The sequence below is a fragment of the Protopterus annectens genome, chromosome 3.part1 (genome assembly GCF_019279795.1).
Source record: "Protopterus annectens isolate FY-2018-M chromosome 3.part1, PAN1.0, whole genome shotgun sequence".
Classification (NCBI taxonomy): Eukaryota; Metazoa; Chordata; order Ceratodontiformes; family Protopteridae; genus Protopterus; species Protopterus annectens.
The window spans coordinates 26,977,756-26,998,203 of record NC_056732.1 but is presented as its reverse complement, the minus strand read 5'-3'; the positions used below and the strand labels follow the sequence as shown (position 1 = coordinate 26,998,203).

Genomic DNA, 20,448 nt, shown 5'->3' with positions numbered 1-20,448 from the left:
GATTGGGGAAATGTATTGGGCATCTCTGATAGGGAGACACGAGCAAGTAGAAGGTAGTTAGTTAAACAGTTAAGAAAGAAGCATCACTCATAAGAAAAGCACATTTATCTCCACCTACGTACTTCCCAAAATGTTTTGCTGCAAGTCATTAACTGTTTATTTAGGTGATGACATTTATTTATTTTACATTTGTTGAATGGGTTAGTCCAACTGAGCTAAGTAGCCCTTTTTCAGTGGAGGCCCGGGGAGAAAAGCTCCACAGTTTTACAATTTTAGTGTTAACGGTGTTAGCGGGTTACAGTGTATACATACAATGAAATACATTTTATCAGAAAAATAATAATGATGAAAAAAAACATAATAAGCATACATAAGAGAAATTATCCGATACAAGCATTTTCAGTAAACAGTGAGGAGAGTTCATAGTGTATGTAGTTATTTCATGAGATGTGACATTTAGAAATGGAGATAAGAGGTGAAGACAAGTGATACTTTGAACAGGTTTATGAGCTAAAAGGTTTGAAGTCTTGTTGATTACATATGAATTAATGGGATAAATCAGGGAGGATGAGTGCAATGGCAGGACCAGTAGGTTTGGAGGTACTCTCTAGTGGCAGTTTTGAATTGATTTGGATGTTTGAGGGACCTGATTTCTAGTGGTAATTTGTTCCATGGTATGATAGGATTGTAGCTGTAGTTGAGGTTGCAGCTAAATCTAGTCTTAGGTTTGTATATTTGTAGTAGGTTAAGGTCAGAGCTACGTAGAGACCTAGTGGGGGAATTTTGAGAGATGAGGGAAGATAGGCTATGGCAGAAGGATTTCAGGTATAATATAGAGTGAATTATCAGTAGTTGAGAGAGTAGAAGCTGGTGAGGTAATTCCAGCCAGTTTAGGTATCTTAGTGAAAGATGATGCAATTTATAAGTTTGGTGAACAGCGAATCTGGCAACCTTGTTATAGGTAGATTCTAGTTTAGTTAGTAGTGTGGAGTTAAGATTGGTAAGAATTTGGCAGCTGTATAGGAGGCTAGGTAGGAGGTATGCATGAGAGAGCGTTATGTTTGCTTTGTTAATTAGAAATTTTTTGTTTCGATAAAGAAGCCAAGTTTTTGGTGTGTCTTTTTGATGCAGTTTGTTTACATGTAGATCAAACTTGAGTTGGTCATGTATCATTGACACATCTGTGTCAGTTTGTAAAATGAATGATGTTTAACATTTATAGAAGTATCATTCTGGTTGGAAACTTTGATTTAAGATGATAGCCTTGAAGAGTTTCAGTTAAAAAGGGCAGTTTACCACACAATATATTGCCACACTAGTCACCCTGTCTTTATTGTGGGTTTAGTTTTGCATAATGAATGCTGTTACATTTGCTGGGTAGTTACAATAAACAGATTCTACCCCTTAGGCAGAATGATGTAGTGCATGTCCTTCTCAGCATTGTTTAAGGTCTCAGAAATTTGTAATAGAAAACTCTACTGCCAGTGTTTGTTTATAAAACTGATATTTTGGACTTGGCTGTATTGCATGTTTTTTATGTATGTGGACTTGAGCTATTTACTCAATGTGTTCTATACTTTGTATTTGGTGGAGCTCAGTTTTATATGCATTCTTATTAACATGGGCTTGCAACTAACAGAAAGAGATGTAGAATCCTTTTCAAAATGAGTAAAATTAGGGAATGGGAGGCATTAAAGATTAACAAATACAGTTGTGCCTTTTACTGAACTTATGATATGTGTCCTAGGACTGCCAGCACAATACCGTAGGCCCACACTGTGATGAGTGTTTGACTGGCTTCTACAAAGATCCATCCAGAAGAACTGAAGAGGTTTGCCAGCTATGTAGCTGTCCACTGAATATTGCATCTAACAAGTACGTATACAAAGTTTGAAATGTAGGAGAAAAAATGTACCTATTTAAAGTAATCTGTGAATTTTCAATTTGTTATTAATTATTTTGAATTACTAAATGCTACAGTATTTTGAGGAGCTATTTTAGGTGTAGCTGAATATGGCACTCATTGAGATTGCGGAACTGCCCGCTGTGGTCATTGGTGGTGCATGTGACCAGTGTGGAAGAACTAGAGCAATCACTAACCCACAGTAACTAAAAGGGTAGGCTGTCCACTGTTGCACATGACTCTGATGGCTGTGATAGATGTCATTAAAGCAGAAGGTGTCTGTTATGTTTATAGGTGGGGGGCATAGAGGGATGCCCTATTTACAGTACTCCTTTCACTAACATAACATTGCCTGCTCTGATAAACACCATTGCACATTATATTTGTAAGGGTAGTGTGTAACTTGTCGAAGAGATGGTGTATCTTATCCTCTTATTGTTGCATTACTCCACAGCTGCACCATCGCACATTATATCTGTAAAGGTGGTGTGTAGCGTGTCGAAGAGATGGTGTATCTTTTCCTCTTATTGTTGCATTACTCCACAGCTGCACCATCGCACATTATATTTCTAAGTGTAGTGTGTAGCATGTCGAAGAGATGGTGTATCTTTTCTTCTTATTGTTACATCACCCCACACCTGCACCATCACACATTGTATTTGTAAGGTTAGTATGTAGTGTGCCGAAGGGATGGTATATCTTTTCCTCTTATTGTTGCATTACTCCACAGCTGCACCATCGCACATTATATTTGTAAGGGTAGTGTGTAGCGTGTGGAAGAGATGGTGTATCTTTTCCTCATATTGTTGCATTACTCCACAGTTGCACCATCGCACATTATATTTGTAAGGGTAGTTAGTGTGTAGCGTGCCGAAGAGATGGTGTATCTTTTCCTCTTACTGTTGCATTACTCCCCAGCTGCACCATCGCACATTATATTTGTAAGGGTAGTGTGTAGCTTGTCGAAGAGATGGTGTATCTTTTCCACTTATTGTTGCATTACTCCACAGCTGCACCATTGCACATTATATTTGTAAGGGTAGTATGTAGCATGCTGAAGAGATTGTATATCCTTTCTTTTTATTGTTGCTTTACTCCACAGCTGCACCATCGCACATTATATTTGTAAGGGTAGTGTGTAGCATATCGAAGAGATGGTGTATCTTTTCCTTTTACTGTTGCATTACTCCACAGCTGTACCTTCGCACATGATATTTGTAAGGGTAATGTATAGTGCGTCAAAGAAATGGTGTATCTTTTCCTCTTATTGTTGCATTACTCCACAGCTGCACCATCGCACATTATATTTGTAAGGGTAGTGTGTAGTGTGTCGAAGAGATGGTGTATCATCTCCTCTTATTGTTGCATTACTCCACAGCTGCACCATCGCTCATTATATTTGTAAGGGTAGTGTGTAGCTTGTCAAAGAAATGGTGTATCTTTTCCTCTGGTTGTTGCATTCCTCCACAGTTGCACCATCGCACATTATACTTGTAAGGGTAGTGTGTAGCGTGTCGAAGAGATGGTTTATTTTTTCCTCTTATTGTTGCATTACTCCACAGCTTTACCATTGCACGAATTATGTAAGGGTAGTGTGTAGCATGTCGAAGAGATGGTACATCTTTTCCTCTTATTGTTGCATTACCCCAGAGCTGCACCATCGCACGTTATGTTTGTAAGTGTAATGTGTAACGTGTCGAAGATATGGTGTATCTTTTCCTCTTACTGTTGCATTACTTCACAGCTGCACCATTGCACATTATATTTGTAAGGGTAGTGTGTAGCTTGTCGAAGAGATGGTGTATTTTTTCCTCTTGTTATTGCATTACTCCACAGTTGCACCAACGAACATTATATTTGTAAGGGTGTTGTGCAACTTGTCGAAGAGATGGTGTATCTTTTCTTCTTATTGTTGCATTACCCCACAGCTGCACCATCGCACAATCTGAAGTAGTTAACTTCATTTGCTCTGCAACCTGTGGGTATCGGATCCAACTCGGATACGAGCCGGCAGCATTCCAAGCTAATAGATCGCGCTCCAAGCTCCTTCCCCTACCCATAATGCCCTGCCATCTCCCTCTAACCCCCAGATCTCGTTTGCCGTGGCTTCCATAAGCTTCTCTAGAATGAGCTCTGAGCAATAGTACTGTAAGTCAGTCTTAAAAACTTCAATTTCTGTCAGATTTTTCCTTTTCTTGGTGTGTGTGAACTCCCCCTATATTTTGTAGTCTTTTTTGGGTAGTTCTCTTGAATTTTTAGTTAAGTTAGTTTTATTCCCCTCCCCCCTCTGTGTGTGTGAAGGTGTGTGCTTGTGGGCCTACTTTTCTTTATTCTTTTACAATGGCTGAAGGCCCTAAAGCCATTTTCTCAAAATGTACCGAGTGTGGCCATAAGCTGTCTCCAGCGGGTGGTCACACTAGGTGTGTCCTTTGCCTGAGGATTGACCACCTTTCTTCCAGTTGTACTATCTGTGCAGCCTTCAACCCCAGGGCTTTGAAGGATAGGAGGTCGAAGCTCATTCTGGCGGGCCTTTTGCCCCCAGACTCTGCTTCCTCCACCTCGGTGGCACCGGCCGCTGCTGCCCCACCTATCGCTCCTGATCCCCTGGCCGGGACTCATCCTCCCACCTTGGCCCAGGAGGAAAAGGAAAGCAGGAAAAAAGAAAGAAAAGATAAAGAAAGAGAGAAGGAGAGGCACCGGAGCCATAAAAGGTGGTCCGAATCCACCTCTTCGGCACCGCTGTCTAAAAAGCTTGCCTCTCCCCTTAAGGTCTCTGGGCCTTCCCCCTCTCGGCTCCATTCTCCACAATTCTCCCCGGAGCCGGAGGAGGAGACCCGGTTGCCTTCGAGGTCATCCAGGTGGCCTTCCCGGCCGGCTTTGGTGGCCTCATCTAGATCTACCAGAAGCTTGTCAGACGCTGATATGGACCGGATGATGTGTTGATTTCTTCATGCCCAGATGCAGATGGGAGCACTCTTGCCCCCCCCCCCCTGCTGGGGGGGAGCTAGACACCTTTTTTCGCCCCCATCACTCCTTCTCCGACCCGCTTTCGGGGCTTGGAGCTATCGGATCCAACTAGCTTCGGAGCCGAGATAGGGTCGGTGCCGCCATTGCTTCCTACTTCCACGTCAACTGTACCCTCGAGTCTGTCTGATCCATTTTTGGATCCGACCTCTCAGGGCCGTGAGCTGAACGTTGGACCCGAGAGGGCCAGTGGGCCTTCGGCTCTGTCAAGGTCAGGGCACACTACCCTTTCGGATCCAGTCGAGTCACCTTTGGCGCTGATCCACACGTCGGATCCGAGCGGAATGCTTTCGGATCCAAGGGAAAGCAGTTCCCTCTCGGCATTCGATGTCATGGAGAAGGTCCTCTCAAGGGATTTGAGGCCCCAGGCTCTTGCTTCGGATCCACCCACCATTCCCACTCATACGGGCATGTCCTCTATCATCTGGCCCCAGGGACAGCCTGCGCCTACGTCCTAGATTGTTCCCGTAGGGGAACAGGACATTGTTGGTGAGGCCTCTTTGGACAGCTCCCCCCCCCCTCCCCGAGGAGGTCCCTCACAAACGGAAGTGCAAGTGGAAGCACTTGGACTCACCCGAGTCCTTCACAGAGGACACGGACTTGGAGGAAGGGGAAGGTTCCCCAAGGTCATCCCCAAAGACATCTCCTTCGGAGACATCATGGAAATGTTACGCATTAGAGGGGGGGTGGTCTGCCCAAAAACCTTCCTCGGATGAGTCTGTGTTTCTGGAGGCATTTGACGCAGGCCCATCTACCTCTTGGGCATCCCCTCCCGCTAATCCCCTGGTAGACCTCATCACTACCAGGGCATGGAAGGAACCGGACACTGTTGAACCAATTCCTAAGAGACCGGACAGGATCCTCAGCCCTCCCACAGACAGGACAGTTTGGAGCAAGGGTTCCCCAGTGGATGCCATGGTGGTGGCGGCTGCCACTAAAAAGGAATTAGCACAGGAGAGTTCCTCGGTGCATCCTCCAGACAAGGAGTCTCGGATGATGGACCGTTTGGGAAAGCGGATGTTTTCTTCAGCGACCTTGTCTGTAAGGTCACTGAATTATATGGCACATGTGATTAGGCTGCAGCGAGACCAGATGAAAGAGTACTCTGCGTCACCCCCAGAGTCCAATTCGGCCGAGGACAAGCGAACCTTCTTGGCTCGAATGGCCACTCTCAAGTCAATCACCAACATGTCTATGTGGCTCCTTTCCCATGCTACGGAGGGAGCGGCTAGAGCTAGCAGAACAGGTGTTGTCTTATGTAGACAGGCATGGCTCCGTCTCTGCGATTTTGCGGAACCCTTCTAGGCGTCCTTCGTGAACGCCCCCTTCAGCGGTTCCACATTCTTTGGCAAAAGCGTCCGCGATACACTTCTCCCGAGGGAGAAAGACAGGAAGACGTTGTCTGCCATTGGGATCCGCTTCTCTGATCCTCAGAGGTTCTACTCCAGGAACCAAAGAGGACAAAAGAAGATGTGGTTCCAGAAAGCTCAACAATCCCGTTTCGTTCCAGATACCTTGTCCTTCAGAGGCAGAGGAGGACAGGGTGAATGCCAGCCCAGGGGCAGAGGGGGCCCGAAAAATTTTGGGTCAAGAGAACCTTTTTCGGATCGACCCGTGCAATAGCCCTGAGGGGTTGCCCGACTGCTCCTCTCTGGAGGCAGTCGGGGGGCGCTTCTCGGAACACCTAGCGAAATGGGAGTCCATCACAACAGATCACTGGGTGCTCCGAATCATATCCAGAGGATATTCAATCCCTTTCCTCTCACCCTCCCCGAGCAACAAAAGTCCCGGATGTCCCACCCGATCAGAGGGAGGCAGCAGCAACAGAAATCTTAGGGCTGCTAAGAAAGAGCCATCCAGCGTGTCGCCCCTGAACAATCCAGATCAGGCTTTTACTCCAGGTTCTTTCTGGTGCCAAAAGAGACGGGGGACTTATGACCCATCATCGACCTGTCAACGCTGAACCTGTCAATTGCCAAGGAAAAATTCCGGATGGTCACTATTCAATCCATTCTCCCACTTCTGCAGGAGAATGACTGGATGTGCTCAATAGACCTCAAGGATGCGTACTACCACATTTTGATGGACAGACCATCCAGGAGGTTCCTCCGCTTTCGGCTGGGAGCCAGCCATTATCAGTTCAGGATCCTACCCTTCGGTCTCACCACAGCCCCCAGGGTGTTCACCAAGGTCATGGCAGTTGTAGGGGCCCACATGAGGCTTCAGGGAATACAAGTCTTTCCGTACCTGGACGACTGGCTCCAAACCGCCCCCACCAGGCATCAACTCTGCTCAGGCAGAGACTACTTCTTACGCCTAGCCCACCACCTAGGAATTACGATAAATCTCCAGAAATCCTCCCTTCAACCCACTCAGATTTTGGAATTCATAGGGGCCAGGATAGACACTACTCAATCCAGAGTCGTTCTGACTACGGACAGGCTTCGCAATCTGGGCCTTCGCATTCTAGATCTCTTACGATTGTCAGCCCCACCAGCAGAACTAGTCCTGAGGGCCCTGGGATCTATGGCAGCGGCCATCAATCTGTCCCCCTTTGCTCACCTCAAGATGAGGATCCTTCAGTGGACGTTACAAGTGCAATGGTCCATCCTCTGTCAACCCCCGACCACACCTATTCCTCTCACCAGGATTTGCAGGGAATCGCTTCTTTGGTGGCTCCACTCCAGAGACCTTCGAGAAGGCCGCCCCTTTGTTATACCCCCTCCCCAAGTCACGGTGACCACAGACGCTTCTCTCCTCGGGTGGGGGGGCATTACATGGGCAGATCCGTCCAAGGCACGTGGACTTTCACAGAGACCTCACTGCATATCAGTGTCCTGGAGATGAGGGTGGTGCTTCTAGCGTTGCAAGCTCTCCATCCCCTTCTCTCTCCAGGAACTATTGCACTTCAAACAGACAACATGGCGGTAGTCTGGTACATAAACAAACAGGGGGGACCAGATCCTATCCACTTTGCAGGGAGGCAATGAGAGTATGGGAATGGGCGATATCCACCAACCGCTTTCTCATAGCAAGGCACATACTGGGTCGGTCAAACATCTTAGCGGACAGGTTGAGTCGGACGATCTTGTCATCTTACGAGTGGTCTCTGAACCCTGCTGTAGCGAAACAAATCTTTCTCCAATGGGGTCAACCTTGCTGCGATCTCTGTGCCTCACCTTCAAACACAAAGTGCAGCGAATTCTTCGCTCTGATTCCCCCACCAGGGGAAACCCCCAGAGACGCTCTAGTTCATGCTTGGCCATCCGGTCTTCTGTATGCTTATCCTCCTCTTCCCTTGATGACAAAATTCTTGCAGAAAGCTTGTCAGTTGGGGAGCAGAATTATCCTCATAGCCCCATTCTGGCCTCACCAAACCTCGTTCCCTTACCTGCAGTCTCATCAAGTACATCCTCCTTGGATTTTGGATCCAAACCGGATCTAATCTCTCGCCCTTTAGGACTGAAGAACCCCAATCTGGACTACTTGAAGCTGTTAGCTTGGTTGATCCAGTTCCTTTGATGGCTAGGACTCCCGGTATATCATCTTCGGTTAAGGCCATCCTGGTAGCCGCCCATAAACCATCCACCAGAAAGATCTACAACAGTAAATGGAAACGTTTCTCGATCTGGGTCGGAGCACAGGAACTTAGATCCCTTTACGGCTCCAATTCCAGCAGTCCTATACTTTCTTTCACATACCTTTGATCAAGGAGCCAGTGCTTCTACTATTAAAGTTCAGTTGGCAGCTATCTCCCACTACCATGTTGGTAACAGCTCAGGGCCGCTAGCATCCTCCAAAATATGCAAGGCTTTCTTGAAAGGAACTTTTTTGTTAAGACCTCCCGTTAAAGATCCAGTCCTCCCATGGGATCTTACCCTAGTTCTTCAAGCTCTGACTGGGCCCCCCTTTGAGCCCATGGCTTTAGTCGATTTGAAATATGTATCATGGAAAACGGCTTTTCTGATTGCCATTACTTCTACGAGAAGAATATCGGAGCTTCATGCTCTTTGCAGTAAACCTCCCTATATCATTTTTCATAAAGACAGGGTCTCCCTCAGGACTATTCCCTCCTTTCTTCCCAAGGTGGCTTCGGAAGTCAACATCAACCAGATCATTAATCTGCCTGTTTTTTTTCCAAATTTTCAGAATAAAGGAGAATACAGACTTCATTGTCTGGATGTTCACAGACAGTTACGCTTTTACTTAAGTAGAACAGCAGATCTTCGAAAATCTGACCAACTTTTTGTTTCCTTTGCAAAATCTTGTCTGGGCAAGCCAGTTATTAAAGGGACACTATCTCGTTTGTAAAATCACATTTCTGCTTCGGACCGAAGCTGCAACAGCACCACCCACTTAGTAAACTACCACCCTGTTTGTGACATCAGTAATGGCGTCCTTACAATCCCACCCACAGTGTCATTTTTCTTTTAAGTATCCTGTGCCTCTTCAATTCCCATCTTGTTTTAACTCCTATGTCAACTGCCTTTAGGATTTGCGTTCCTATCATATGAGTCAGACTGATGCCAGTATTAAAAATTCTGAAATAAAACCAGCCAAAGTAACACCAACTTTCCTTATGTGATAAACATTCCCGCCTACAACTGCATATCCAGAGATTACAGTCTTGTTTTGGGTCCCTGTAAGAGCTAAGCTTTTGCTTTGCAGTCATAATGAAAATAAGTAAATAAGACTTGTACATAAATCGGATTTCCAGATGTGTTATGTACTTATTTTCATTCCTCCTAAAAGTAATGTAATCTCTCTTCACGTAAAACCCTACTGTGCTCATACTTTGTTAGCCTACTGCCAGTAATGCGATATCGCAATTGCGGTAACGTTTTTTTACATGTGTCTTTTCTTTTTCACCCCCTTTACAATCAAGCAAAACTAGATTGTTTACCCTTTACAATCATGCAAAACTACATTGGGGGAAAAAAAGAAAAGACGCATGTAAAAAAACGTTACAATTGGATATCGACACGCATTCGGCTAACAAAGTACACTCCACCCAGAGCAGATCCAGCTTACTACAGTTTTTATGGCAGGAAAATAAGGAACACCATGCTGAACAAGCCAATTTTCTGGCATTTTTAACTTGCATTTAAAACCAAACCAAAATTATTTCCCAACAGCAAATGTATTTTACTGTAGCAGAGTGCAGCTTGGCAGCTTCACCTTTGTACATTTATTCATACCTCTCAGCTGTACAGATTTTCACAGAACGCCCAGATTTTTGTCCCATATTTTTGGTCTGTTTCAAACAACATTATGGTTTTCTGGCACATTGTTAGTAAAATCATTGAGGGCTGAAGTCATCAAATAATGACAGACATTTGAGTTTCAGGCTTCATAACCTTCAAAAAAATTATGCTAATGTAAAACTTGTTATTCTATTAACTTTCTAAGTTTGTATGAGCAATCATAGCTCTCAGCCTTCAGTCTCTAAAATGAGGAACACTAGCTCTCATAAAGTGGAACAAATGGGCAAAATGTGGAACACATACTAATGGCTTATTAACAGCTTCAACTAGGAATGTCATAGGATGGTTAAACTATGCTGGTTTTACTTATAAAGAAGATATGTTAATTAATTAATATGATTCATTTCTATTTACAATGGATTTCACTAAAAAAATTCCAAACACTGAATGTGTGACAGAGTCTTTCAATGTGGAACATTTGAGGAACTTGGAGGAACATGAACTTTTTAAGACCCCAAATGAGGTACGTTCCTCGTAATGAGGTACACTTGAGAGGTATGTGAGCAATAATTAAAAAAAAATCCCTATTTCTGGGCCCTTGTCTCACCATTATTTATGGCTTTGTCCAGATTTCCTGCTCTAGGAAGATGAGAGGTATGCGTTTTGCCAACATTTTTAACGTAATTCACATAAGTGTGTGCATGTGAGTGCATAGCAGTACATGCATGCAAGTGCTTGAGTGTGTGTATGACTGCATACAAATGTGTGCATCTGTTTGTCTCTGCGGGTGGAGACCTTTGTGCATGCATTTGTACATAACTCAGTAGTTATGTAGAAGTATTTTTCTCAAATGTTACTGACATCCCACATTTGTTCTCATATTTTGTCCTGTCCCTTATTCCCTGAGGAATTCAGAAAAGTCAGTAGCACAGGACATTAGTTTTCTACCTCTTATTCTTCAGAAACTGTACGATTATGCAAAATCTGTTATTTGTAACTCATAGTGACATGTAACTTTGTAACTCATAGTAACATGTAACTTTGTAACTCATAGTAACATGTAACTAAAGACTACTGACTCAGAACGGAGATCATTTGCTAAGGGCAATGCATAGATGTTAAGTTGTCAATCTCGCCTTCATTCTTGCTGGATGGGTTCAGAGCTGATCCTCGGCTCCGACTCAGCCAATACTAAAGCTCGAGAGCTAATTCCACCGGTTCGAGGCTCCCCTATATCCCACAATGCTAGGCGGTAACTACGCAGATGTTCATCGTGCATACAGCTGCAGTAATCACAGATGGGTTTTCTGCCGACAGGCGGGTCCTCGGTCGGCCGAAATCCAAAGTCTAGATCCGGCGTCGGTTGTTGTCGCTTTCTTTCCTGATGTCAGTGAGACAGGGGTATATAAGACACAGCCGACGCCATTTTCTTCAGTCTTTTTTGCCGCGCGGTGCCCGAAGCAGAAGCAGTTCGCAAGTGCCGGTTGGCCAGCTCCTGAATTTACGAAAAATTGGAAACCGAAGTCTTCTTTAAAGCTAAGTACCCCGTTGGGGAATCTTTTCTTGCCTCAGACCGATGTCAGAAAAAGTTAACAATTGTATTTCTTGTGGGAAGCAAATACCGCATAAGGATTTCCATTCCCTCAGCATACCTTGTTTAGGCCCAGACCACGATGTCTCGGGCTGTCGCTTTTGCGCTACTTTCAATAAACGCACTATTAAGCGTCGGGCGGAGTTCGCCCAACACTTTTTTGGTAAAGCCTTTGATTATAAAATGTCGTCGGAGACTCCGACTACCGTTTTGTCCAAAAAACGCAAGGACAAGGTGCACGTGAGGTCCGCGGTCTCCACCGATACCACGCCAAAACCGGCTACACGTGGTCCAGTTCTCAGCGAGACGCCTATGCAGCTCCTGACTACCGACGACACTTCTTTGGCGGTGTCTTCTGTAACCGAGACCACAGGTACCTCGACCATACCCAGACTACAACCACCAAAGCCACTGTGAGCGTTGAGCCTCCTAATGTGGACAGGTCCACTTCCACCCATGGTGCCTTTAGACCCTCATCTTCCTTTTCCATTAAGGCCTTTACAAAGTCCAAATCAGCCATGCATCCCAAGAGGCCTGTTGCACAGGGCCCATCTCCAGGCCCCATGCCTAAAAAGCAGATGCTAAAAATGGCTGAGGATTTAATTACCCTTATCAGGGGTTCCCAACCCCCTCCAGACAAGAGACCCAGAGTGGAGGAAGATTCTCCCTCTTCTGAACAGGGCTCCATTTTTTCAGAACATTCTGATGTAGAGGAACACTCATACTCCCCTTTTGAAGATTCTGATGCAGAGCAGTCCATTCCTTCTGTATCTCCTCCAGAGGATTTTTCTTTTGGGGAAACCTTGCACACCTTGAGGGAACACTTCCATTGGGAAGGCCAAGACTTTTCTGATTCCAAGAAAAGACTTAGGGAATTTCTTTTGTTACCTCAACACAGACCTCAGGCGATACCTCTTGTCTTGGACATACTTGATGATGTTTATTCGGAGGCTTGCCTTAATCCGGATTCCCTGCCTCCTGCCCCATTCAAGCCTGATAGGTACTACAGAGTTCCTAACTCTCACCAATTTCTTTACAAAAGCCATAATGCTGACCCTGAAACCATTTCTCAAGGCCCCAAGGGAATGAAGGTCTCTACTGCTAAGAATCCACTACCTTCCGAAAGAGAGTCTAGATCCTTAGAGAGGTGGGGGGAAAAGGTATATACCTCGGCCACCCTAGCCATGAGGGCCTTAAATTGTCAGTTCCATATGCTTAAATATCAGCAGTTTCTGTTATCACAATTAAGAAATAAAATGTCTCAACCTGAACAACCAGATTTGAAGGAGTTGCAGGATATGATGCATAGTGCAGAACAAGTGGGTAAACACACCTTACAATGTGGCTATGATGCCCTAGAGACCTCAAGTAGAGCTGCTGTTACAGGATCAGTCATTCGTAGACATCCCTGGCTTAGGGAACAAATCTTGCCTGATCATGTTAAAGCTAAACTACTAGATGCTCCTTTACAAAAGGATGTGCTATTTGGTACTAATGCTGAGGAGATACTATGGAAAATGGAAGAAAAAGCCAAATCTATGCAAACTGTCAAAGCTTTTCTACAGGTTCAACCACCACATTTTAGCAGAATTTGGCCTTCTAAAAACTGGTCCTTTCCAGCCACGGACAAGCCCCAAAGAGGTAGATATAGGCGCACAAGGGGCAGAGGACAATCTCAAGGATCATATAGAGGCAGGCAATAGCAAACTCCAGCACCAAGAGGTGGCGAAGACAGTGCATAACAATACAGGAAACAAACCCAATGATTTCCTCCTTTTCATGCCAAGCAAGTCTCAGCTGGCAGCACCCTTGGGAGGAAAGCTGGCATTATTTACAAGAAATTGGCATATTATCACAACAGACAAATGGATCCTGGACATTATAAACAGAGGCTACAGATTCCATTTTCACACTCTTCCAAAAATGAGAGGCATGCCAAACCTGCCACACAATCAAAGGGCAGAGGCACAACTACAAATTTCAAAGCTCATAGACATGAAAGCTATTCAAGAGGTACCTACTCACGAACAAGGTCAAGGTTTTTATTCCAGGCTATTTCTGGTACCAAGGAAAGGAACCGACTGGAGACCCATTTTGGACTTATCCATCCTAAACACTTTTCTACTCGTACCAAAATTCAAGATGCTCACATTACAGCAGCTTCTTCCCATGCTGGGCAAGGAGTTTTGGCTGGTAACACTGGACCTCAAGGAGGCATACCTGCATGTCCCAATCAGACAAAGCTGCAGAAGATACCTCAGATTTCATGCAGGTTCAATCCACTATCAATTCTCTGCATTGCCCTTTGGCTTATCTACTGTGCCCAGAGTATTCACGAAATGCCTGGCATCAGTAATTGCCTACTGCAGACTTCAAGGGATTCAAATTTACCCTTATTTGGACGACTGCGTGATGCAAGCGGACAGCAAGCACATACTTCTGGAACATCTGGCTTATGTGACACGGTTACTGAATTCTCTGGGATACACAGTCAACAAAGAGAAATCCAGGCTAACACCATCTCAGAAAATAACTTTCCTGGGTGCCAACTTGGACACAAACACCCAGATGGCCTATCTTACGCCAGAAAAACAGGGGCAACTAACTCAGTACTTCAAAATACTAGCAAATTGTACCAGGCTCACTGCAAGGAAAATCCTGCAGGCTCTGGGCTTCATGGCATCTTGCATTCTTTTAATCCCATGTGCAAAGTTGCATATGAGGAAACTTCAGTGGTACCTAAAAAACCTATGGTCTCAACACAGCCACAGTTTGGAAACAACAATACCAATATTTCCATGTTTGCAAAAGGAATTTCTATGGTGGGCCCAAGCATGTCAAACAAACACAGGTCTCCCATTCTGCAAGCCTCAAGCAAATCAAGTCATCACAACAGACGCCTCAGATTACGCCTGGGGGGCGCACATGACAGACAGGTGCATTCAGGGCAAATGGTCCCAAGAGGAAAAGCACCTTCACATCAATCAAAAAGAAATGCTAGCAGTGATAAATGCAATTACAGCTTTCAAGGACCTCCTGCATCCAGGACAATTATTGATAAGAACAGACAACACCACAGTAATGTGGTACATAAACAAACAAGGAGGAACACATTCATACCCCCTGTGCAGACTAGCCATGACACTTTGGAACTTGGCTCTGGAATGGCAAATCGAACTTCAAGCACAGTACTTGCCAGGTTTGGAAAACACACTGGAAGACAATCTAAGCAGAAATATGACAGAAACACATGAATGGAAGTTGCATCCTCAAGTGTTTACAAAGATAATCCAAGTGTGGGGAAGGCCAGACATAGATCTCTTCACCTCCCACAGGAATCATCAATTGGAAAAGTTCTGTTCAAGGACCTTTCATCCAAAGGCCTGGAGAGTGGACGCCCTTTCATTCAGTTGGGCAGCATGGACAGTTTACGCTTTCCCACCTTTGCCTCTTCTGCCCAAGGTGCTCTTGAAAGCAAGAACAGACAGACCGAAGATGATACTGATTGCTCCAGACTGGCCAAGACAACACTGGTACCCACTCCTGAGGAGCCTAACGCATACTCCTCCCTGGTCCCTACCTTTACTGCCTCTTCTACTGACTCAACACAGCTACAAAACTCTTCACAGTCAGCTGAAAACACTCAATCTCGCTGCATGGAAAATTCCTTAACACCACAACAGACCCAGCTCCCCAAAGAGGTGCAGGATGTCATTTTGGAGGCCAGAAGGCCATCTGCTAGAAAGGCTTACTCCGCAAAATGGAAACGGTTTTGCTCTTGGAATGAGAAAAAAGGCCAGGATCCTAGAAAACTGAATTTGCCTCAGATATTACAGTATCTAGCTGAGCTGCTGAACAGTGGACTTTCATTTTCCTCCATAAAAATTCATGCCTCAGCCATTTCTGCAGAATTCAACACTGATCCACCCTTATTCTCTCACCCACTCTTAAGACAGTTCCTCGGAGGGGCTAAGAATATAAGACCACCAAGGAAACAACCAATACCAGCCTGGGATCTTAATTACATTCTAGAAAAATTAACATTGCCTCCCTTTGAACCAGCTGCCTCAACAGATTTGCAATATTTGTCCAGGAAAACAGCTTTCCTTCTGGCCATTACCTCAGCTCAAAGGGTTTCGGAACTACAAGCCCTCATGGCTGTGCAGCCCTTTCTCATCTTCCATCAGGACAGGGCTTCCCTTCGAACCAACCCGTCATTTATGCCTAAAGTGGATTCCAGGGTAGCTTTAAATCAAGCCATACACTTACCTACCTGTTACCCCAATCCTCAAAACAAAGGGGAAAGGCTGCTACACTCCTTAGACATCCATAGACAGCTACGTTATTATTTGGACAGAACAAAGCCTTTCAGGAAATCAGAACAACTTTTTGTATCCTATGCTGTAGGAGCTCAAGGGAAACCAGTTACCAAACAGAGAATTTCAAAATGGATAGGCCACTGCATATGGTTTTGTTACTCCTATCATGGAAAATCTGTCCCTACAGGCATCAGATCCCACTCCACCAGGGCCACAGCTACCTCTACAGCCTTCCTTAGAGGAGTTCCTACCAAAGATATTTTGGAGGCAGCCACTTGGAGTTCTGTGCATACCTTCACAAAACACTACAACCTGCCTTTATACTCCAAAACTAGAGCAGGCTTTGCCACTGCTGTGTTGCAGGGCATTCTGGCTCATCCCAGTTTCACCTAGTGCCTACCACCCTGTGCGTAGCTTTGGGATTCTACCCATCTGTGATTACTGCAGCTGTATGCACGATGAACATAGTACAGTTTTGTACCTACCATAAATGTAGATGTTCGAGTGCTAATACAACTGCAGTACAGGTTTCCCTCCCTCCTTCCCCTCTTGGTAAAGTCCTAGGGGCTAATCCCTCCTCATACAAACTGATTGGGTTATCCTTCTATATCCTCTTATATTTGCTTGCAACTACTGAGTTTTGATTGTATTGCATTGCATGTATATATATATATATATATATATATATATATATATATATATATAATTTATATATTGCCTTCCTTCTGGGGGCACCTGACATCTGGGGCAAGAAAGACTGAAGAAAATGGCGTCGGCTGTGTCTTATATACCCCTGTCTCACTGACGTCAGGAAAGAAAGTGATAACAACCGACGCCGGACCTAGACTTTGGAATTCGGCCGACCGAGGACCCGCCTGACAGCAGAAAACCCATCTGTGATTACTGCAGCTGTATTAGCACTCGAACATCTACATTTATGGTAGGTACAAAACTGTACTATCTCGTTTGCCGCTTAGCTGACGAGGTGCTTCTTCTACCAGCTCTGGCAGGTTAGTAAGTTTTCTTGTTTAGAAACTTCTTTTTCAACCCCTATTTTTTTCCTTTTAGCATAGTTTTTTTTATAGAATTTCATTAGTTTAAATCGGGTCCCCCTCTAGTGTCAGAAATCCCTTTTTATTCCCTTCTTAACTTTTAGGCCTTTGGCCCTCTCCCTCTCCTTCCCCTAGTCCTTTAGTGTGACTGGATTTTTATTTTGCTTAAGGGTGTGTTTGTGTGTTGTGTTTGTGTTTTTTACACTGAGTTTAGGATGTCTAAAGACTCCAAGGTCTCAGGCTTCAAGAAGTGTGATTCGTGCTGTCAGAAAATATCTCTGACAGACGGTCACACTTCTTGTGTATATTGCCTGGGACCTTTGCACCTGCAGGACTCATGTGCTGTGTGCCATGCATTCAGCCCTAGAGTCCTGCAGGAGCAAAATAAATTGATATTACGTGGCTTGTTAAAGCCTGAAGGCCCCCCGACCCAGTCTGTGTTGGGGAAGCCTTCTAAGACTTCCAGACCGTCGGCTCCAGTCGTCCCCTGGAAGCATTAAATCGGCTTCGACATTGGCTCCAGCTGGAGCTGATGTTTCCAAACCTCATACCATCACCTCGGCTCCGGCTGGAGCCGAGGTTGACAAGACTCAGTCAGCTCCGATAGTCTTATCGGAGCCACCTACTAAGAAGAGGTCTAGGTCCCCTTCCATCGGCTCCATCCATTCGGCGCCGGGATCTCCTCTTCTATCAGAATGGAGCCATAGGTCTCATTCTTCTCGATCCTCCAGGCTGTCCGACCATGATTTACAAAGGGTGGTGAGTAGACTTCTTAAGTCCGAGGCACTGGCCCAAATGCTGCATAGCCCTACTCAACAGTCAGCGGCTGTTTCCATCCCTGATTTTATTCCTCCTCCGACTCCTTTGAGTTCGGAGCCGGGGCTCATCGGAGCCGTGGCTGTCGGTGCTTCGGAGCCGATACCTTCCCTTTCGGCTCCGTCGTCTGCTCCGATTTCCTCATTGGAGGGATCCCGGCGCTGGGCTTCCCTCGTCGGCTCCGAGGGAGCGAGTAGCATCGGACCCTTATCCGACCCCGATGTCCTTCAAAGATGCATCTGCAGTCCTTACAAATGGGTTGTCCTGTCGTCAGGCAGCCCTTCGGTCGGCCGGATTCCAAAGTCTGGGTCTGGCCTCGGCTGGTGTCGCACTTCACCCGACGTCATAGCTGCGGTTCTTCGGGTATAAAGGCATCAGCCGACGCCATTTTCCTCAGTCTTTCTTGCCGCGTGGCGCCCGAAGCAGAAGCTGTTCGCAAGTGCCGGTCGGTCAGAACCAGAGATTACTACTACAAATCAAGACTTCTAAAAGCTAAGTACCCCATTGGGGACTCTTTTCTTGCCTCAGCGATGTCAGAAAAAGTGAATAACTGTTTAACTTGTGGGGAAACAAATACCTCATAAAAGATTTCCACTCTTACTGCTTACCTTGCTTAGGCCCAGACCGGCGTAGCAGCTTGTCTAGCCTGTGCTTCTTTCAACCGTGGACGCTTAGGCGTCGGTCGGAATTGCTGAAGAGTTTTTCGCTCCGATTTGCTTACATTATGCCGTCCGGATACTCCGACTACACAAATTTCTAAAAGCGCAAGGAAAAAGGACCGACACTCATGGGTCCAGCGGTTTCGGCGAAACCGGTTTAAGCTAACAGCGAGTGTCTCGGTTTGCTGAAACCGAGTCCACGGTTCTTCCTCCGCCGAAACTTGCCACTTACCGAGGCCTCCTCCAGCCTGGCTGAATCTGCACTGAAATCCCACCTGCTCTTGCGGGTTCACAGGATTTATCTGATACTATCCTTTGGATATTTCTACCCCTGCACGTGGAACTGCTAGGCCTCCTGCATCCATGTCGATTAAGGCCTTTGCCAGGGCGAAAGCAGCAAAATCTACCAAATCTGTACCTGCTAAGACCCCCTCTCACAGGCCTAGCTCTAGTTCACAAATGCTTAGTCTTGCAGAGGATCTCATTTCTTTGATCCGGGGATCCCAACCACATTCAGACAGGGCCTCTCACCCACCTCCAGAGAAGAGGACTAGAGTAGAGCCCCCTGAGCCAGTTTCTTCAGATGGCTCCTCTAATGAATCAGATAATTCAAACCCTCCAGAGGGCCCCTTTTTCTCCTTATGAGGACTCTGATGCAGAAGAGTCCATTCCTTCTGCCTCCGCCTGAGGAATTTTCTTTTGGGGAAACCTTGCATGCTATGAGGGAACAATTTCAATGGCAGGGCCAGGATTTTTCAGACTCTAGGAAAAGGCTTAGAACCTTTCTGCATTTGCCACAACATAGGCCTTTAGCCATTCCTCCAGTACTTACTGTTGTGGATGATGCTTTTAATGATGCTTGTACTGCTCCTGATTCTCTTCCTCCGGCCCCTGCTGCCTCGATAGGTACTACAGGGTTCAGGACACTCATTATCATTTGTATAAGGCCCTATTGCAGATCCCGAAACTATCTCCCAGTGACCCAAGGCTGTAGCAGCTACTTCTACAAAACCCTCCCTCTGGAAAGGAATCTAGGTCCTTAGAGAGATGGGGTAAAAATGTTACACTTCTGCTACTCTTTCAGCTAGGGCCTTGAACTGTCAATTCCACATGATGCAGTATCAGGAATTTATGTTAGACCAATTAACTAAAAACTGTCTCGGATGAACCATTAGACAAAAAATCTGTACAGGAAATGGTACATAACATTCAGCAGGTCAGTAATCATTCTTTAAAATGTGCTATGATGCACTGGAGGCTTCCTTTAGATCAGCCATGACTGGCACAGTGATCAGAAGACATGCATGGTTAAAAGCAATCCTTACAGACCATGTTAAATCAAAGCTCCTAGATGCTCCTATGGATAAGCTCAATTTGTTTGGCTCCCCTGCAGCAGGTGCTGAAGAAGGTGGAAGAGAAAGCAAAATCTGTCCAGACAGTCAAGGGATTTCTTACAGGTCCAGCCTCCAAGGTTTAGCAGGAACTGGCCTTCAAAATTGGTCCTTTCCAGACTCCTCCAGAGCTCCGAGAGGCAGGAATAGGCGCTCAAGAGGCAGGGGTCAATCCAGAGGTGCCTACAGGGGGCGCCAGTGGCAGGTGCTAACAACCAGCTTAGGTACGGCCACAGATCCAGCCACCACCACCTCCACAGGACAATACAGTGACTTGGCTCTGGCACCTACCAGGGAACAACTAGAGGCACCCCTAGGCGGGAAGCTGGCCTTATTTCTTCAGTAAACTGGCATTACATCACAGGAGACAAATGGATTTTACAGACACAGACCAAGGTTACAGGTTTCACTTCCATACTCTACCAAGGAAGAGAGGAATGCCAAACCTACCTCCAAATCAGAAGAAAGAAGCTCTAGAACAAATAACTC

At 45.6% G+C, this 20,448-nt stretch overlaps 1 protein-coding gene across 1 annotated transcript in view; it reads left to right on the top strand.

The window, feature by feature from the left end:
• Positions 1-20,448, top strand: part of LAMA1 (laminin subunit alpha 1) — a 3,417,884-nt gene that overhangs the window by 413,778 nt on the left and 2,983,658 nt on the right. The window contains exon 10 of the mRNA XM_044066516.1: positions 1,748-1,875. Within this exon, the coding sequence (XP_043922451.1) occupies positions 1,748-1,875 (128 nt within the window). The remainder of the gene's footprint in view (positions 1-1,747; positions 1,876-20,448) is intronic.